Source organism: Thalassophryne amazonica, chromosome 11 (assembly GCF_902500255.1).
Source record: "Thalassophryne amazonica chromosome 11, fThaAma1.1, whole genome shotgun sequence".
Taxonomy (NCBI): domain Eukaryota; kingdom Metazoa; phylum Chordata; class Actinopteri; order Batrachoidiformes; family Batrachoididae; genus Thalassophryne; species Thalassophryne amazonica.
Genome location: NC_047113.1, coordinates 30,915,733 through 30,933,206, shown reverse-complemented (window position 1 = coordinate 30,933,206; position 17,474 = coordinate 30,915,733). Strand labels below are relative to the sequence as shown.

Here is a 17,474-nt window from a genome sequence, read left to right as displayed (position 1 = left end):
TGAAGGCTCTGCCTCCCATTCTACTCTTACAAACCCTAGGAACTACAAGTAAGCCTGCAGTCTGAGAGCGAAGCGCTCTATTGGGGTGATATGGTACTACGAGGTCCCTAAGATAAGATGGGACCTGATTATTCAAAACCTTATAAGTAAGAAGAAGAATTTTAAATTCTATTCTAGAATTAACAGGAAGCCAATGAAGAGAGGCCAATATGGGTGAGATATGCTCTCTCCTTCTAGTCCCCGTCAGCACTCTAGCTGCAGCATTTTGAATTAACTGAAGGCTTTTTAGGGAACTTTTAGGACAACCTGATAATAATGAATTACAATAGTCCAGCCTAGAGGAAATAAATGCATGAATTAGTTTTTCAGCATCACTCTGAGACAAGACCTTTCTGATTTTAGAGATATTGCGTAAATGCAAAAAAGCAGTCCTACATATTTGTTTAATATGCGCTTTGAATGACATATCCTGATCAAAAATGACTCCAAGACTATGACCACCATTATGACATGGTGGCCTCCACACAGCCTGTTGATTTGCTGTTGTATTGTCTGTCCATGTTTTAAAGTCTCGACTCTCATCTTTTCAGAGAAAATGATGTGCATTTAATTTCATCATAACACTGAACAGCAAAGATTCTTTTACAAGTTGTTTACTAATTTAAATTTAATATAATAAAATAAATACACTTTGTGACACAGCAGTTGTCGAAATTGCACATCAGACGGAATGCAGACTCTTGATGAAAATGTATAAAAACTCGCATTGTCCTGAATTTATTAAAACGTCTTTTCCCCCCCACTTTGCTTTAATTGATTTTGTCCACAAATAGTGCAGGACAATGTCGTAGCATTTCCTCCAGGCGTCACTATTGTACCAAAAACCATTATAAATTTCACCCTCCCATCAGAAATCTTTTGTTCGTGGATCTGGGCAGAGAACCATTTAATTTAAGCACGACGGCGGACGGAATGTGCTGGAAAATCAGTGAATATGATTTACGAAACGAAATTAAAATAGATAAAGAATACTGCGCGTAAAAGGCTGTTGGGCATTGACGTGTTTCTGGATAAAGATGGAGACCGAAAGGAGAAGTGGATCCCGGGATTTCTCCTGGATTTCTTTTCCTCTTTGTCTGCTGCTGTTTGTCGGAAAGCAGGCTTTGGCTGAAATAAGGTACTCTGTTCCCGAGGAGGTGAAAGAAGGAGCCGTTATTGGGAATGTTGCAAAGGATCTCGGCTTTGACGTCACCTCTTTGACAAACCGACGGTTCCGTGTTGTTTCTGAGTCTGAGGAGGATTTTTTTGAGGTAAAACAGGACAGCGGTGCTTTGTGTGTCCACAAGAAAATCGACAGAGAGGAGGTCTGTCAGGGGAGCGGCGCATGTCTAATGGAGCTGCAAATAATCGTTGAAAATCCTTTAGAAATACATTATGTGGCTGTAGAAATTACTGATGTTAATGATCACGCACCCAGTTTTCCTGCCAGTGAGAAGACGTTTGAAATAGCAGAACAAACACTGTCAGGATGGCGTTTCCAACTACCGGCTGCTCATGATCCTGATGCTGGAGTTAATTCCATTCGAACTTATAATTTAAATTCAAATGATCATTTTGATATTGATGTTGACCAAAACGACGAGGACAGAATTTTATTTTTAGTGCTGAAGAAGCCGTTAGACAGAGAACAGAAAAATAAACACTCTCTTCTTGTCACAGCTGTTGATGGTGGAAAACCTCAAAGATCAGGGACACTAAATGTGACCATTATTGTTCTTGACAGTAATGATAACCGTCCGATATTTGGTCAGAAGTCCTATGAAATTTCAGTGAAGGAAAACGTTCCAGTCGGCACTTTGGTATTTCAAATAAAAGCCTCGGATGCCGATGAAGGTCCCAATGCAGACATTGAATACAGCCTTGGAAAAATGTTGAAGCAAAAAGTGTATGATATGTTTGAATTAGACACACGAAGTGGAGAAATTATAGTAAAAGGAATGTTAGATTATGAAGATAATGACGTTTACAAGTTAGATGTTGAGGCGTCAGATAAAGGAATACCGCCATTATCAAATGAATGCAGAGTTGTTATAAAAATAATAGACATAAATGACAATCCACCTCAAATAGAAATTACATCACTGTCACATACAGTGTCTGAGGATTCAAAACCTGGTACAGTTGTTTCTCTCATTACTGTGAAAGATAAAGATTCTGGTTTGAATGGAAAAATAATTTCACAAATAATAAATTATGTTCCTTTTGAATTAAAACCCTCTTATAAGGAAAATACATATTCAGTTGTGACTAAAGGATTTTTGGATCGAGAACAAATGTCAAATTATGAAATAACAATCAAAGGCACAGATTGTGGTGAGCCTCCCTTATCCACTTTAAAAACACTGAATATTCAGATTTCAGATGTCAATGATAACAGTCCACATTTTGAACAAAATCCGTTACAGTTTTATCTTGTAGAAAATAATGTTGCTGGAAAGTCAATATTCTCTGTAAGTGCAACAGACAAAGACCTGAATGATAATGCAGTTATTACTTATCATATTGTGAGAGAAGGTCAAAATGGAATAATGTCTTTCCTAAATATAAATCCTGATAATGGACACATTTCAGCACTAAAAGATTTTGACTTTGAAACCCAGAAAAGTTTCCAGTTCCACGTTGTGGCCACAGATTATGGAACTCCATCACTGAGCAGCAATGTGACAGTGAACGTGTTCATTCTGGATCAGAACGACAACCCTCCAGTTATCCTGTATCCAGTCAGTGCTAACAGTTCTGCTGAAGGTGTGGAGGAGATTCCCCGAAATGTGAACGCAGGTCACTTGGTGACTAAAGTCAGAGCCTATGACGCTGATATAGGATATAACGGCTGGTTACTGTTTTCACTGCAGGAGCTTACTGACCACAGTCTGTTTGCTTTGGACCGCTATACAGGACAGATCAGAACACTTCGCTCATTCACAGAGACAGACGAGGCTGAGCATAAACTGGTCATACTGGTCAAAGACAATGGGAACATTTCACTCTCAGCATCAGCTACCGTGACTGTCAAACTTGTGGAGCCCAAAGAGGCTTTTGCAGCTTCTGATGTTAAAGGTTCAGCAAAAGATGAAGAGGAGAATAATGTCACTTTTTATCTCATGATCACTTTGGGCTCAGTTTCCACACTTTTCCTCATCAGTATCATCGTGCTGATTGTCATGCAGTGCTCCAAAAGCACAGACTATTCCTCCAAGTATTTGCAAGAAGCAAATTATGATGGAACTCTGTGTAACAGCATCCAGTACAGATCTGGAGATAAGCGTTACATGTTAGTTCGACCCAGAATGAGTATTGGATGTACTGTAGTTCCTGGAAGCAATGCAAACACTCTTGTGGTTACAGACAGGAGACAAACACCTTTAGAGGTAAGACCTTTTAACTCAGACTTTAGCAGCATTTTACTTTTCAATCATTATATTTTTTCCTTTTTATAATTTTGCCACAGTTTCACAACCATCTCCTTCATTTATTTTGTCAATGACCGATAAAAGTCCTAACATCTGCCAGATTTCCATGAGATGTCACCGCTGAGCTTTCATTGTCTAGTAAATCAAGTTACTTCCACACATTTCCTTCCTTGAAATCTTAGCTTGTTTCATATGTAGGCAGCCACACAGGTCATTCTGTTAAACTTCATTTGGCTTCCTGGCTGGTTTGCTTTGTCTTTTTCACTGTTGATACACATCCAGTGCCAGTCTTATTGTTTTACCATATAAATTCCAGTCATCTCTGTCCATGGCTCTATTGCAGATAGCAAATTTGGTTAAAATTCACTCTTAGATCTCTTGCTGTTGATGGAAACTCATTAATTTTGGTGTCACAATGAGACTTTAGCTGAGCTCAGTCAGTTACTGTCACAACATACTCTGCATGTAACATGTTTGCAAGCTGGTTTTCATGAACTATTCAGTCTTCTATCGTGTTCTTCATCATCTTCTTTGCCCTGAGTTTTATCTAAATCCTACAAGCTGAAGGAAGTGTCAGTGTGATGTGTCCTTTTTTTGTGGAGTTGATTTGGAAGCACACCTACCTGCATAATTATTTGTCAAGAGAGGGTGAATAGACCCTAGTTGGATTTTTTTAATCATTCCCCAGTGGTTATCTGTTTGAGCATTGCTGTTGTTCAGCACAACTGGTCATTTATCTGAAAATAATCTCAGAGCTCATGCCTTTCATGCAAAGTCATAAACATGATCCCAGTCTGGAACAAGTACAACGCATTGTCTTGCACTTTTTAAGAGGAGTGTTGATGATATGAAAATGCAAAAATCATGTGTCCTTCAAGGAGAAATCCACCAAACAGTAACGGTCCGTTTTATTAAGAATGAAAATGGAAAATAAGGTCTTTGGAAAAATGCGAGACACTCCCAGATTTTTCTCCAGCCTTCATCTCAGCATCCACCCAGGATGGCACGTCCTGTATTTTATAAAGTACTTTTTTTACATTTATAGCAGGGAGCCACGTTTTATTTGACTATTATTATATTTTTTTTCACTTTCATACTTAAAAAAGATATAGACCATCCAAAAATCAAGACAGTTTGAATGAGATCATCACAGTCTCCACAGTGTCTATAAATTTATATTATCCACCGAAAGCAAAATACAGAATGAGAAAGGTACTTCACCCTCGTGGTGTCACTGTTTGATAGCATGAAATCTTTGTCCCTCCTCTTGGAAATCCTTTGTCTGTTGAGCAAAGAGGCATTTGAGAAAAACACCACAGCGGATCAAATCGCGCTGCGCTGTTTTGGGAATTTGCGCTCCTAAACAGCGTTAATTTGGACAAATAATATTCACAGGAACGAGCTCCTGTGTATTTACGTGTTTCTGGAGAATGATGTGGACCGAAAAGAGAAGTGGATCCCGGGATTTCTCCTGGATTTCTTTTCCTCTTTGTCTGCTGCTGTTTGTCGGAAAGCAGGCTTTGGCTGAAATAAGGTACTCTGTTCCCGAGGAGGTGAAAGAAGGAACCGTTGTTGGGAATGTTGCAAAGGATCTCGGCTTTGACGTCACCTCTTTGACAAACCGACGGTTCCGTGTTGTTTCTGAGTCTGAGGAGGATTTTTTTGAGGTAAAACAGGACAGCGGTGCTTTGTGTGTCCACAAGAAAATCGACAGAGAGGAGGTCTGTGAGGGGAGCGGCGCATGTCTAATGGAGCTGAAAATAATCGTTGAAAATCCTTTAGAAATACATTATGTGGCTGTAGAAATTAATGATGTTAATGATCATGCACCCAGTTTTCCTTTAGCTCTTCAGACGTTTGAAATAGCAGAAAACACACAAACAGGAAGGCGATTTCAGCTGCCGACTGCGAGTGATCCTGATGATGGAATAAATTCCATCCATTTATATACTTTAGCTGCAAACGAACACTTTGATGTCAATGTTCGTCAAAGAGACAAAAATAAAATACCATTTTTAGTGCTGAAGAAGCCGTTAGACAGAGAACAGAAAAATAAACACTCACTGCTGGTTACAGCTGGTGATGGTGGAAAACCTCAAAGATCAGGGACTCTAAATGTGACCATTCTTGTTCTTGATGTTAATGATAACCCTCCCATATTTACTCAAGAGACCTATGAAATATCAGTAAAAGAAAATATTGAAGTTGGAACGTTGATATTTAAAATAACTGCATCAGATCCTGATGAAGGAACGAATGCAGCAATTGAATATAAGTTTGGAAAAAACTTGATGAATAAACTCGATTACATTTTTGACTTAAATATGCAAACTGGTGAGATTAGAGTGAAAAGAATGTTAGACTACGAAGATGATGACGTTTATGAACTGGATATTGAGGCGTCAGATAAAGGCACACCACCATCCTCAGCTGAATGTAGACTTATTATAAAGATAATGGACATAAATGACAATACACCTGAAATAGAAATCACATCACTGTCAGATACAGTGTCTGAAGATTCAAAACCTGGTACAATTGTTTCCCTCATTACTGTGAAAGATAAGGATTCTGGTGTGAATGGAAAAATTATTTCACAAATAATAAAAGATGCTCCTTTTGAATTAAAACCCTCTTATAAGGAGAATACATATTCAGTTGTGACAAACAGATTTTTGGATCGAGAACAAATGTCAAATTATGAAATAACAATCAAAGCCACAGATTGTGGTGAGCCTCCCTTATCTACTTTAAAAACACTGAATATTCAGATTTCAGATGTCAATGATAACAGTCCACATTTTGAACAAAATCCGTTCCAGTTTTATCTTGTTGAAAATAATGTTGCTGGAAAGTCAATATTCTCTGTAAGTGCAACAGACAAAGACCTGAATGATAATGCAGCTATTACTTATCATATTGTGAGAGAAGGTCAAAATGGAATAATGTCTTTCCTAAATATAAATCCTGATAACGGACACATTTCAGTACTAAAAAGTTTTGACTTTGAAACCCTGAAAACTTTCCAGTTGCAAGTTGTGGCCACAGATTGTGGAACTCCATCACTGAGCAGCAACGTGACGGTGAACGTGTTCATTCTGGATCAGAACGACAACCCTCCAGTCATCCTGTATCCAGTCAGTGCTAATGGTTCTGCTAAAGGTGTGGAGGAGATTCCCCGAAATGTGAACGCAGGTCACTTGGTGACTAAAGTCAGAGCCTATGACGCTGATATAGGATATAATGGCTGGTTACTGTTTTCACTGCAGGAGGTTACTGACCACAGTCTGTTTGCTTTGGACCGCTATACAGGACAGATCAGAACACTTCGCTCATTCACAGAGACAGATGAGGCTGAGCATAAACTGATCATACTGGTCAAAGACAATGGGAACATTTCACTCTCAGCAACAGCTACTGTGACTGTCAAACTTGTGGAGTCCAAAGAGGCTTTTGCAGCTTCTGATGTTAAAGGTTCAGCAAAAGATGAAGAGGACAATAATGTGATTTTTTATCTCATGATCACTTTGGGCTCAGTTTCCACACTTTTCCTCATCAGTATCATCATGCTGATTGCCATGCAGTGCTCCAAAACCACAGACTATTCCTCCAAGTATTTGCAAGAAGCAAATTATGATGGAACTCTGTGCAACAGCATCCAGTACAGATCTGGAGAGAAACGTTACATGTTAGTTGGACCCAGAATGAGTATTGGATCGTCTGTAGTCCCTGGAAGCAATGCAAACACTCTGGTGGTTCCTGACAGAAGACAAACATCTGCAGAGGTAAGACCATTTAATCAGATTCATGTGGTATTTTTTCCATTTTCAGTCATGCATATTTGTGTTATCCTCATACAATTTTATGATCATGATGTTTATTTTAATTTATTACCTTCAAATCAAATTCATATGGTCAAACATCTGTCAGAAACTGATCGATGTCCTGTCATGTTTTAATGAATGTATATCTGTGCTTTCATGATCTGGTTAATGCAACTGTATCTCACGGCATTTCGTGAGACTGGGTTGGATCTGATTATTAATTTGTTCTATATGTCTCTTGCACGCTATGCATTTGTGTAGGTTAAGTATTTGGCTTTTTGGCTTGCCTGCCTTTGCCTGTTTTACTCATGTGATGACATGCACAATGCCAGTGTCACTGTTTGTTTTCTGATGTACTGTAGTGCTGCAGTATAATATATACTGTATAGGTTGATTTCAGAAAGCACGTTTTGTGAATAATCTGAGTTCGTTCACTTACTGTTGATGCAACCATGTTGTGAACTTTCATTTCACAACATGAGATCAGCAACACACTCATCAATAAATTGGTGCAATATGGTTGATACTTAAAAGAGAGGGAAGTACTGGATTTTTGAGGTTCTTGATATTTAGGTTCACACACTTGAGACGTGGTGATAATCAAAGAATCACGTACAGATAACTTGCAAGGTTGGTATCAAAGTTGGCAGTTTCATCAGTTGGACTGGTATTTTTTTGGTGGATTTATTATGCTTAAATCTGAAAACAAGTGAAAAACTTTCCCACTGGATGCTGGCTACTCTAAATGGTACCTTGTTGTTACCATTATTGCAATTATAAAAATTCAATACAATCCAAAGTTTTCCCCTTTCAATCAGAATCAGAATCAAATTTAATGCCAAATAAGTTCTCACATACAAAGAATTTGATCTGACATTGTTGGTGAGAAAACAACAATAAAAAAGAAAAGAAAAAAAAACACTTCTGTAAGAAGTAAAAGAGTCAAATAGTCACTCACTCACTCATCTTCCACTGTTTACTCCAATTACGGGTCACGGGGGATGGAGTCTATCCCAGGAGTCATAGAGCGTGAGGCATGGTACAGCCTCAGTCTGTCGCAGGGCCACACATAGACAAACAAATACAATCACACCGGCACGCACACCTACGGACAATATGAAGTTTGAGTCAAATAGTCAAAATCTTATATGTCCAACAGAAACAAAAGTTGCCTTGTCTGGAAGCAGTTCAGGATTTTGGCCTATATGGGTTAAAATTCTGTGGCAATACCATAGATGAGGAACAAACCTGATCAAAATCAGTATCTTGGAGATGAAGAAATGTAGGAAACCATCTCTGTACATCACTGACCTCACAGGACACCCCGACTTTCTTCTGAACAATACTGGCCACTAACACAGGGACCTGCGTCCCTCAGGAAACTAATGTGAGATCACTTCCTTCTTCTTGGATCTCAGCCTGTGAGACTGGGGCTGTGTATGGTTCCACAGGAACCTGCTCCATTGCTGCTCTGTAAAGAATCTTTGGCTCATAAAATATGCATGGGTTCTTGTCAGCAATGCAAGACAAGATCAATCCTTTGGCCTAGACTGGACCATGAGGTATTACCACCTTGATCCCAGGGCAGTGAGCAAAGAAAGCTTCAGGGCCTTGTAAATGATAAAGTGATCGATGTTCAACACACCCCCACTGGCCGAATAGTGAGGTTGCCACAGTCAAACATGTTGCCAGATTGGTAGCGGTACTTGGATGCTTCATTGACAAGCTGGTCAAAAGCAGGATAGATATAGTCAGCAAACTGGATCTCAGCAATGGCTGTGGCACCTGCAGCAGCTACACCATTGCCGAAATCCCACAATCCCTTGCTCACACAAAGGGGTGTTAAAGACTCTGTCCTTACTGTAGCTGCCTCTTTGATCCACTGTGCATTGGAAGACACCACCAAAAGCCACGTCTTCTCCAAAGATGATTGCAGTAGGATCAGTGGTAAAAGGCACTTGTAACAGACTGGAACAGGTTCATCTTTGGGTATAAATAAAATATACAGTAACAAATTTAATTATCCATATGCATTAAACCTTCACAATACAAATCGATAGGATAGAATCTAAAACCTCCTTCTGAAACTTCAACGTAAAGAGAAGCACGTGGCTACTTAACATGCATGACGTCATACAATGTCACCGAGATTGAGTTAGAGTTAGTAATCTGTTGTTACCAGACTGGCAGAAGCACATCTTGCAACATTATGTGGAAGGATGGTACATTAACGTTTGCACAGACGCAAATCCGTACCCTGATCTTCTGAAACAGGTCAACCAGGTGAACTGCAAAGTGAAAGACTGCAGGTATTGCAGCCGTCCTTTATCACGATCTTTGCTCTGTCAAAGCATCAGTGCTGTTCCTATCATGACTTTTTTCATGCGTATTCACCCTCATCTGTGCACTCAACGTTTTACTTACAATTCTATTCAGTGAAAAGAAAAAAAAAGATGGGTATTGGACTGATTTTTATATTAGGGCATGGCACATCCTTTATTTAATTAAAAGGTCTTTGTTCGAACATTTTATCAATATGCCTGATTTTTTTCGGCTGAAAATTATGTTTTCACTTTCATTCTTAATAAGCCGTTGATGCATTTTAATTGTTTTTAAATCTGCGTCGTTTTAATGAGCTGATCTCATTAAAATATAGTCAAATACTGTACTTCACCCTCGTGGTGTCACTGTTACATTTGAAAGCATGAAGTCTTTGTCCCTCCTCTTGCAAATCCTTTGTCTGCTGAGCAAAGAGGCATTTGAGAAAAACACCACAGCTGATCAAATCGCGCTGCGCTGTTTTGTGAATATGCGCTCCTAAACAGCGTTAATTTGACCAAATAATATTCACAAGAACGAGCTCCTGTGTATTTACGAGTTTCTGGATAACGATGGGGACCGAAAGGAGAAGTGGATCCCGGGATTTCTCCTCGATTTCTTTTCTTCTTTGTCTGCTGCTGTTTGTCGGAAAGCAGGCTTTGGCTGAAATAAGCTACTCTGTTCCCGAGGAGGTGAAAGAAGGAACCGTTGTTGGAAATGTTGCAAAGGATCTCGGCTTTGACGTCACCTCTTTGACAAACCGACGGTTCCGTGTTGTTTCTGAGTCTGAGGAGGATTTTTTTGAGGTAAAACAGGACAGCGGTGCTTTGTGTGTCCACAAGAAAATCGACAGAGAGGAGGTCTGTCAGGAGAGCGGCGCATGTCTAATGGAGCTGAAAATAATCGTTGAAAATCCTTTAGAAATACATTATGTGGCTGTAGAAATTACTGATGTTAATGATCACACACCCAGTTTTCCTGTAGCCCATCACACGATTGAAATCGCAGAAAATACACAAACAGGGAGGCGTTTCCAAATGTCAACTGCTCGTGATCCTGATGCGGCAATTAACTCCATTCGAACTTATACTTTAGGTTCAAATGATCATTTTGAAATCGATCTTCGTCACAACGACGAAGATAAAATGCCGTTTTTAGTGCTGAAGAAGCCGTTAGACAGAGAACAGAAAACTAAACACTCACTGCTGGTTACAGCTGTTGATGGTGGAAAACCTCAAAAATCAGGGACACTAAATGTGACCATTATTGTTCTTGACACTAATGATAACCGTCCAACATTTAGTCAGGAGACATATGAAATTTCAGTTGAGGAAAACCTTCCGAATGGGACTTTTATATTTAAAATAAATGCGTCAGATCCTGATGAAGCTGCAAATGGAGAAATTGGATATATGCTTAGAAAAAATTTGAAGCAAAAAATCTATGATACTTTTGATTTAGACAGGAAGACTGGAGAAATTACAGTGAAAGGAATGTTAGATTATGAAGATAATGACGTTCATAAATTGGATGTGGAGGCGTCAGATAAAGGAACACCTCCATCAACAGGTGAATGTAGAATTATAATAAGAATAATAGACGTAAATGATAATCCACCTCAAATAGAAATCACATCACTGTCAGATACAGTGTCTGAGGATTCAAAACCTGGTACAATTGTTTCTCTCATGACTGTTAAGGATAAAGATTCTGGTTTGAATGGTAAAATTATTTCACAAATAATAAATGATGTTCCTTTTGAATTAAAACCCTCTTATAAGGAAAATACATATTCAGTTGTGACTAAAGCATTTTTGGATCGAGAACAAATGTCATATTATGAAATAACAATCAAAGCCACAGATTGTGGTGAGCCTCCCTTATCCATTTTAAAAACACTGAATATTCAGATTTCAGATGTCAATGATAACAGTCCACATTTTGAACAAAATCCGTTACAGTTTTATCTTGTAGAAAATAATGTTGCTGGAAAGTCAATATTCTCTGTAAGTGCAACAGACAAAGACCTGAATGATAATGCAGTTATTACTTATCATATTGTGAGAGAAGGTCAAAATGGAATAATGTCTTTCTTAAATATAAATCCTGATAACGGACACATTTCAGCACTAAAAAGTTTTAACTTTGAAACACTGAAAAGTTTCCAGTTCCAAATTGTGGCCACAGATTGTGGAACTCCATCACTGAACAGCAACGTGACAGTGAACGTGTTCATTCTGGATCAGAACGACAACCCTCCAGTCATCCTGTATCCAGTCAGTGCTAACGGTTCTGCTGAAGGTGTGGAGGAGATTCCCCGAAATGTGAACGCAGGTCACTTAGTGACTAAAGTCAGAGCCTATGACGCTGATATAGGATATAACGGCTGGTTACTGTTTTCACTGCAGGAGCTTACTGACCACAGTCTGTTTGCTTTGGATCGCTATACAGGACAGATCAGAACACTTCACTCATTCACAGAGACAGACGAGGCTGAGCATAAACTGGTCATACTGGTCAAAGACAATGGGAACGTTTCACTCTCAGCAACAGCTACTGTGACTGTCAAACTTGTGGAGCCCAAAGAGGCTTTTGCAGCTTCTGATGTTAAAGGTTCAGCAAAAGATGAAGAGGACAATAATGTGACTTTTTATCTCATGATCACTTTGGGCTCAATTTCCACACTTTTCCTCATCAGTATCGTTGTGCTGATTGCCATGCAGTGCTCCAAACCCACAGACTATTCCTCCAAGTATTTGCAAGAAGCAAATTATGATGGAACTCTGTGCAACAGCATCCAGTACAGATCTGGAGAGAAGCGTTACATGTTAGTTGGACCCAGGATGAGTATTGGATCTACTATAGTTCCTGGAAGCAATGCAAACACTCTGGTGGTTCCTGACAGAAGACAAACATCTGCAGAGGTAAGACATTCAAGTGTCATGTTTTTTTTTTAAATACTTAATTTTTCATTACTTCATTCACTGATAACTCACTAGCAAATAATAGTCACATTGTCAAATATCTATCTGTCTCTCTGGGTGAGAAGGGGAGCACACCCTGGATAGGCCTAAAATTTATATTAGGGCCCTGTCCCACTGGCGTTTAGGAGGATTTGCGGATGGAATGCGCACAAAAGTGGCCCACGTCCGCCAAACAACCGCAATAACCGTGTAACATTCCTGTATGAGTCGGCCGCCATCTGAACACGTCCGTGATCATCCGCAGAGGCACGGATGTCCGCAGCCAGGATTTTTGAGCCGTTCAAAAATCCTGCTGCGGATGAGATCCGCATCACTGCCTGAACACATACTGAAGACATACGCAGGACAGACACAACCAACGCGCTGCATATCCCCATCTGATATCTGCAACCGACGGGTTGGCGCGGCTTGGCGGCGGACCGGGACAGCGTGCAAAACAGATATGACGCGTGCCCAGCACGGCCACATCATGGTCGCAAATGGTATGTCGCGCATGCAGACAGAGTGGGCACGGATGAAGCGAGTGCATCACGGTCGCTGTGCCCCTCATGGGGTCGCCTACGCGGTCGCCTTCGCTTCTGTTCCCTGTTATATCCGCTTTTCTTCCTCATGTATTCGCTGATCCACCCCGGGACATTTGTCATTTCCGCCCACCTTTGTTTCGGATGCTCAGCTTTTGTCTCCTCATTTCATGCGCAAATCCTCCTAAACGCCAGTGGGACAGGGCCCTTAGCGCCTCTTTCACATATTACTTTGATAGATTCTTAATTTATCAGGTATCTTGGTTGCAGTTACTCCACAGAAACATTAATACTCAAATTTTTGTGATTTATGACAGAATTTGACTACGAATTACATGTACAAATATATTTGGTTTATGTTTTGGATTTTTAATTTATTGTGCTCTGTAAAGATGGTAAACTTTCATCTGCTGTATGTGAGGTGTGTGCTGCTTCAAAAAAAATACTGTTCTAGTCATCATACAAGTTGTGTCATATTCAGCCTTATACTGGACATTAGTGGGCAGCAAATTTGTGAGCTTTGGTTTTTGAAGCATATGCATTAAGTCAAATAAGTGACAGTCATGTTGGGAACTATGGCTGCCATAAAGTTTTGACAGAAATGTGCATATGGGTCGCAACATTCAAAAATGGATGACTTTTTAAGGGATCGTATTGTGGAAAAATGTATATGTATTTAAATATGATGATGGTCTTGTGAGAAATATTCCCATGGAGACAGAGAATACTGCACTATAGCAACTTGAAAGCGTTTTGTTTTTGATGCACCAAATAGACACTCTATGGGGTAAAAAACACAAACTATATGTTTTATTAAAACACCACATGACCTACAGCACACTGGTCTGATGCAGCAGCGTGCTCTGTGACCCCCGTCAAGGAACATTCTGAGGGCCAGTTTGAAATCTCTGTCCATGGTGCTGAAACTACACTTGCTTCGTATTTTCGTATTTTCCAACCCAAAATGGCATTCTTAATATTGCTTTAGAACAAAGATGCTTTAAGCAAAAACTTACTCATTCAGATGATTTCAGATCCAAATCTTGAAGCAGTAAACATTGAAATAATCCATTTTTTCAGACTTTTATTGAGCGCAAAAAATAACTGAAGATGTAAAATGTAGAAATTTCAAATTCCTTAAGTTATATAAATTTTAATCACACCATCCACGTTTCCTTTGTTGATTTAAAAGAATGTGCTTTGCAATTTTGCAGCATATTGCACACTGGCAGGACAGTTCACTTGTGTTGCCTCTGGGTGTCGCTACTAAATTAGAAACCAAAAAGCTTTTGTACTTCCCCGGTTTTCTTTGTTAAAACGAGGAGAAAACCATTTGAATCAGGGACGTCAGCAGATCGGATCGAGCTGCGCTATTTGGTAATTTTGAAATAAAAATGTTACACAGGAAAAAAATATTTTCAAGAACAGACTGCTAAGAATTTATGAGCATCTGGGCAAGGATGGCGACCGAAAGGAGACGTGGATTACATGATTTCTCCTGGATTTCTTTTCCTCTTTGTCTGCTGCTGTTGGTCGGAAAGCAGGCTTTGGCTGAAATAAGGTACTCTGTTCCCGAGGAGGTGAAAGAAGGAACCGTTGTTGGAAATGTTGCAAAGGATCTCGGCTTTGACGTCGCCTCTTTGACAAACCGACGGTTCCGTGTTGTTTCTGAGTCTGAGGAGGATTTTTTTGAGGTAAAACAGGACAGCGGTGCTTTGTGTGTTCACAAGAAAATCGACAGAGAGGAGGTCTGTCAGGGGAGCGGCGCATGTCTAATGGAGCTGAAAATAATCGTTGAAAATCCTTTAGAAATACATTATGTGGCTGTAGAAATTACTGATGTTAATGATCACATACCCAGTTTCATTCAAATGAAACAAACGTTTGAAATTGGTGAAAATACTTTCCCGGGAACACGGTTCCAGTTACCGAGTGCTCATGACCCTGATGCGGGAAGTAATTCGATTCATACATATACTGTAAGTTTAAATGATAATTTTGATGTGGATATTCGTCAACGAAATGAAAACAAAATACCGTTTTTAGTGCTGAAGAAGCCGTTAGACAGAGAACAGAAAACTAAACACTCTCTACTGGTTACAGCTGTTGATGGTGGAAAACCTCAAAGATCAGGGGCACTAAATGTGACCATTATTGTTCTTGACAGTAATGATAACCGTCCAACATTCACTCAAGAGAACTACGAAATCTTAATTAAGGAAAACGTTGCAGTTGGTACATTAGTAGTTGTAATAAATGCGTCAGACTCAGATGAAGGAAAGAATGGGGAAATTGAATACAGGTTTGGAAAAAACATGAGGGAGGAAAATATTGATTTTTTTGACTTGGACATACAAAGTGGAGAGATTACAGTTAAAAGATCTTTGGATTATGAAGTTAATAATGTTTATGAACTGGATATTGACGCATCAGATAAAGGAACACCTCCATTATCAGGTGAATGTCGAGTTATTATAAAGATAATAGATATCAATGATAATCCACCTCAAATAGAAATCACATCACTGTCAGATACAGTGTCTGAGGATTCAAAACCTGGTACAATTGTTTCTTTCATGTCTGTTAAAGATAAAGATTCCGGTGTGAATGGAAAAATTATTTCACAAATAATAAACGATGCTCCTTTTGAATTAAAACCCTCTTATAAGGAGAATACATATTCAGTTGTGACTAAAGGATTTTTGGATCGGGAACAAATGTCATATTATGAAATACCAATCAAAGCCACAGATTGTGGTGAGCCTCCCTTATCCACGTTAAAAACACTGAATATTCAGATTTCAGATGTCAATGATAACAGTCCACATTTTGAACAAAATCCGTTACAGTTTTATCTTGTAGAAAATAATGTTGCTGGAAAGTCAATATTCTCTGTAAGTGCAACAGACAAAGACCTGAATGATAATGCAGCTATTACTTATCATATTGTGAGAGAAGGTCAAAATGGAATAATGTCTTTCCTAAATATAAATCCTGATAACGGACACATTTCAGCACTAAAAAGTTTTGACTTTGAAACCCTGAAAAGTTTCCATTTCCAAGTTGTGGCCACAGATTGTGGAACTCCATCACTGAGCAGCAACGTGACAGTGAACGTGTTCATTCTGGATCAGAACGACAACCCTCCAGTCATCCTGTATCCAGTCAGTGCTAACAGTTCTGTTGAAGGTGTGGAGGAGATTCCCCGAAATGTGAACGCAGGTCACTTGGTGACTAAAGTCAGAGCCTATGATGCTGATATAGGATATAACGGCTGGTTACTGTTTTCACTGCAGGAGCTTACTGACCACAGTCTGTTTGCTTTGGACCGCTATACAGGACAGATCAGAACACTTCGCTCATTCACAGAGACAGACGAGGCTGAGCATAAACTGGTCATACTGGTCAAAGACAATGGGAACGTTTCACTCTCAGCAACAGCTACTGTGACTGTCAAACTTGTGGAGCCCAAAGAGGCTTTTGCAGCTTATGATGTTAAAGGTTCAGCAAAAGATGAAGAGGACAATAATGTGACTTTTTATCTCATGATCACTTTGGGTTCAGTTTCCACACTTTTCCTCATCAGTATCATCGTGCTGATTGCCATGCAGTGCTCCAAAACCACAGACTATTCCTCCAAGTATTTGCAAGAAGCAAATTATGATGGAACTCTGTGCAACAGCATCCAGTACAGATCTGGAGAGAAGCGTTACATGTTAGTTGGACCCAGGATGAGTATTGGATCTACTGTAATTCCTGGAAGCAATGCAAACACTCTGGTTGTTCCTGACAGGAGAATGACATCTGCAGAGGTAAGACATTCAAAAGTGATTTGCGTTTGAATCATCCAGCTTTCATTTTTCCATTTCCCTGATAGCATTTTTCCTGTCTCGTCTCACTCTGTTTTTGGTGTTCCCATCTTGAAATGAGTGACATTTTCAAGTTGCATTTTTCATGTCAAAGCTCCTTTCTCACTTGCATACAGTCAGTTTTCCAAACATTTGTGTTATCAGATTATATGGAACGCTTAATTGCTTGGTTTGCTGTTTGTTGAGTGAAAGGAAAACTAGTGTGTTTCCCATTGGGATACATGGGCTCTTGATTGGGTAGTGTTTAGAAATCAGTGGCTGACATTTTTGTGGTAAGGGTTGCAATAAATTAAGCACAGCTTGTATACTGAGTTGGAATGACTTGTGAGTCCAGAATGTTTTAAGAACCTTAGGGCCCTGTCCCACTGGTGTTTAGGAGGATTTGCAGATGGAATGCCCACAAAAGTGGCCCACATCCGCCAAACAACTGCAATAACCGTGTAACATTCCTGTATGAGTCGGCCGCCATCCGAACACGTCCGTGATC

The 17,474-nt window shown here is 39.6% G+C and overlaps 4 protein-coding genes and 1 pseudogene across 4 annotated transcripts in view; 4 read left to right on the top strand and 1 right to left on the bottom strand.

Moving 5' to 3' along the window:
- Nucleotides 1-17,474, top strand: part of LOC117519820 (protocadherin gamma-A11-like) — a 911,360-nt gene that overhangs the window by 15,165 nt on the left and 878,721 nt on the right. The window lies entirely within an intron of this gene.
- LOC117520502 (protocadherin alpha-8-like) lies at nt 934-4,775 on the top strand. The gene is made up of 2 exons (XM_034181835.1): nt 934-3,428; nt 4,716-4,775. The coding sequence occupies exons 1-2, from the start codon at nt 1,077-1,079 to the stop codon at nt 4,773-4,775; spliced, it is 2,412 nt and encodes an 803-aa protein (XP_034037726.1). The 5' UTR covers nt 934-1,076.
- Nucleotides 4,890-7,669, top strand: LOC117520501 (protocadherin beta-15-like). Its single transcript, XM_034181834.1, has 2 exons — nt 4,890-7,282; nt 7,556-7,669. Exons 1-2 carry the CDS (start codon nt 4,901-4,903, stop codon nt 7,667-7,669), a joined length of 2,496 nt encoding a protein of 831 aa, XP_034037725.1. The 5' UTR covers nt 4,890-4,900.
- On the bottom strand, nt 8,382-9,277 carry LOC117520500 (annotated as a pseudogene).
- LOC117520498 (protocadherin alpha-8-like) lies at nt 14,579-16,960 on the top strand. The gene has a single exon (XM_034181833.1). It carries the CDS (start codon nt 14,579-14,581, stop codon nt 16,958-16,960), a length of 2,382 nt encoding a protein of 793 aa, XP_034037724.1.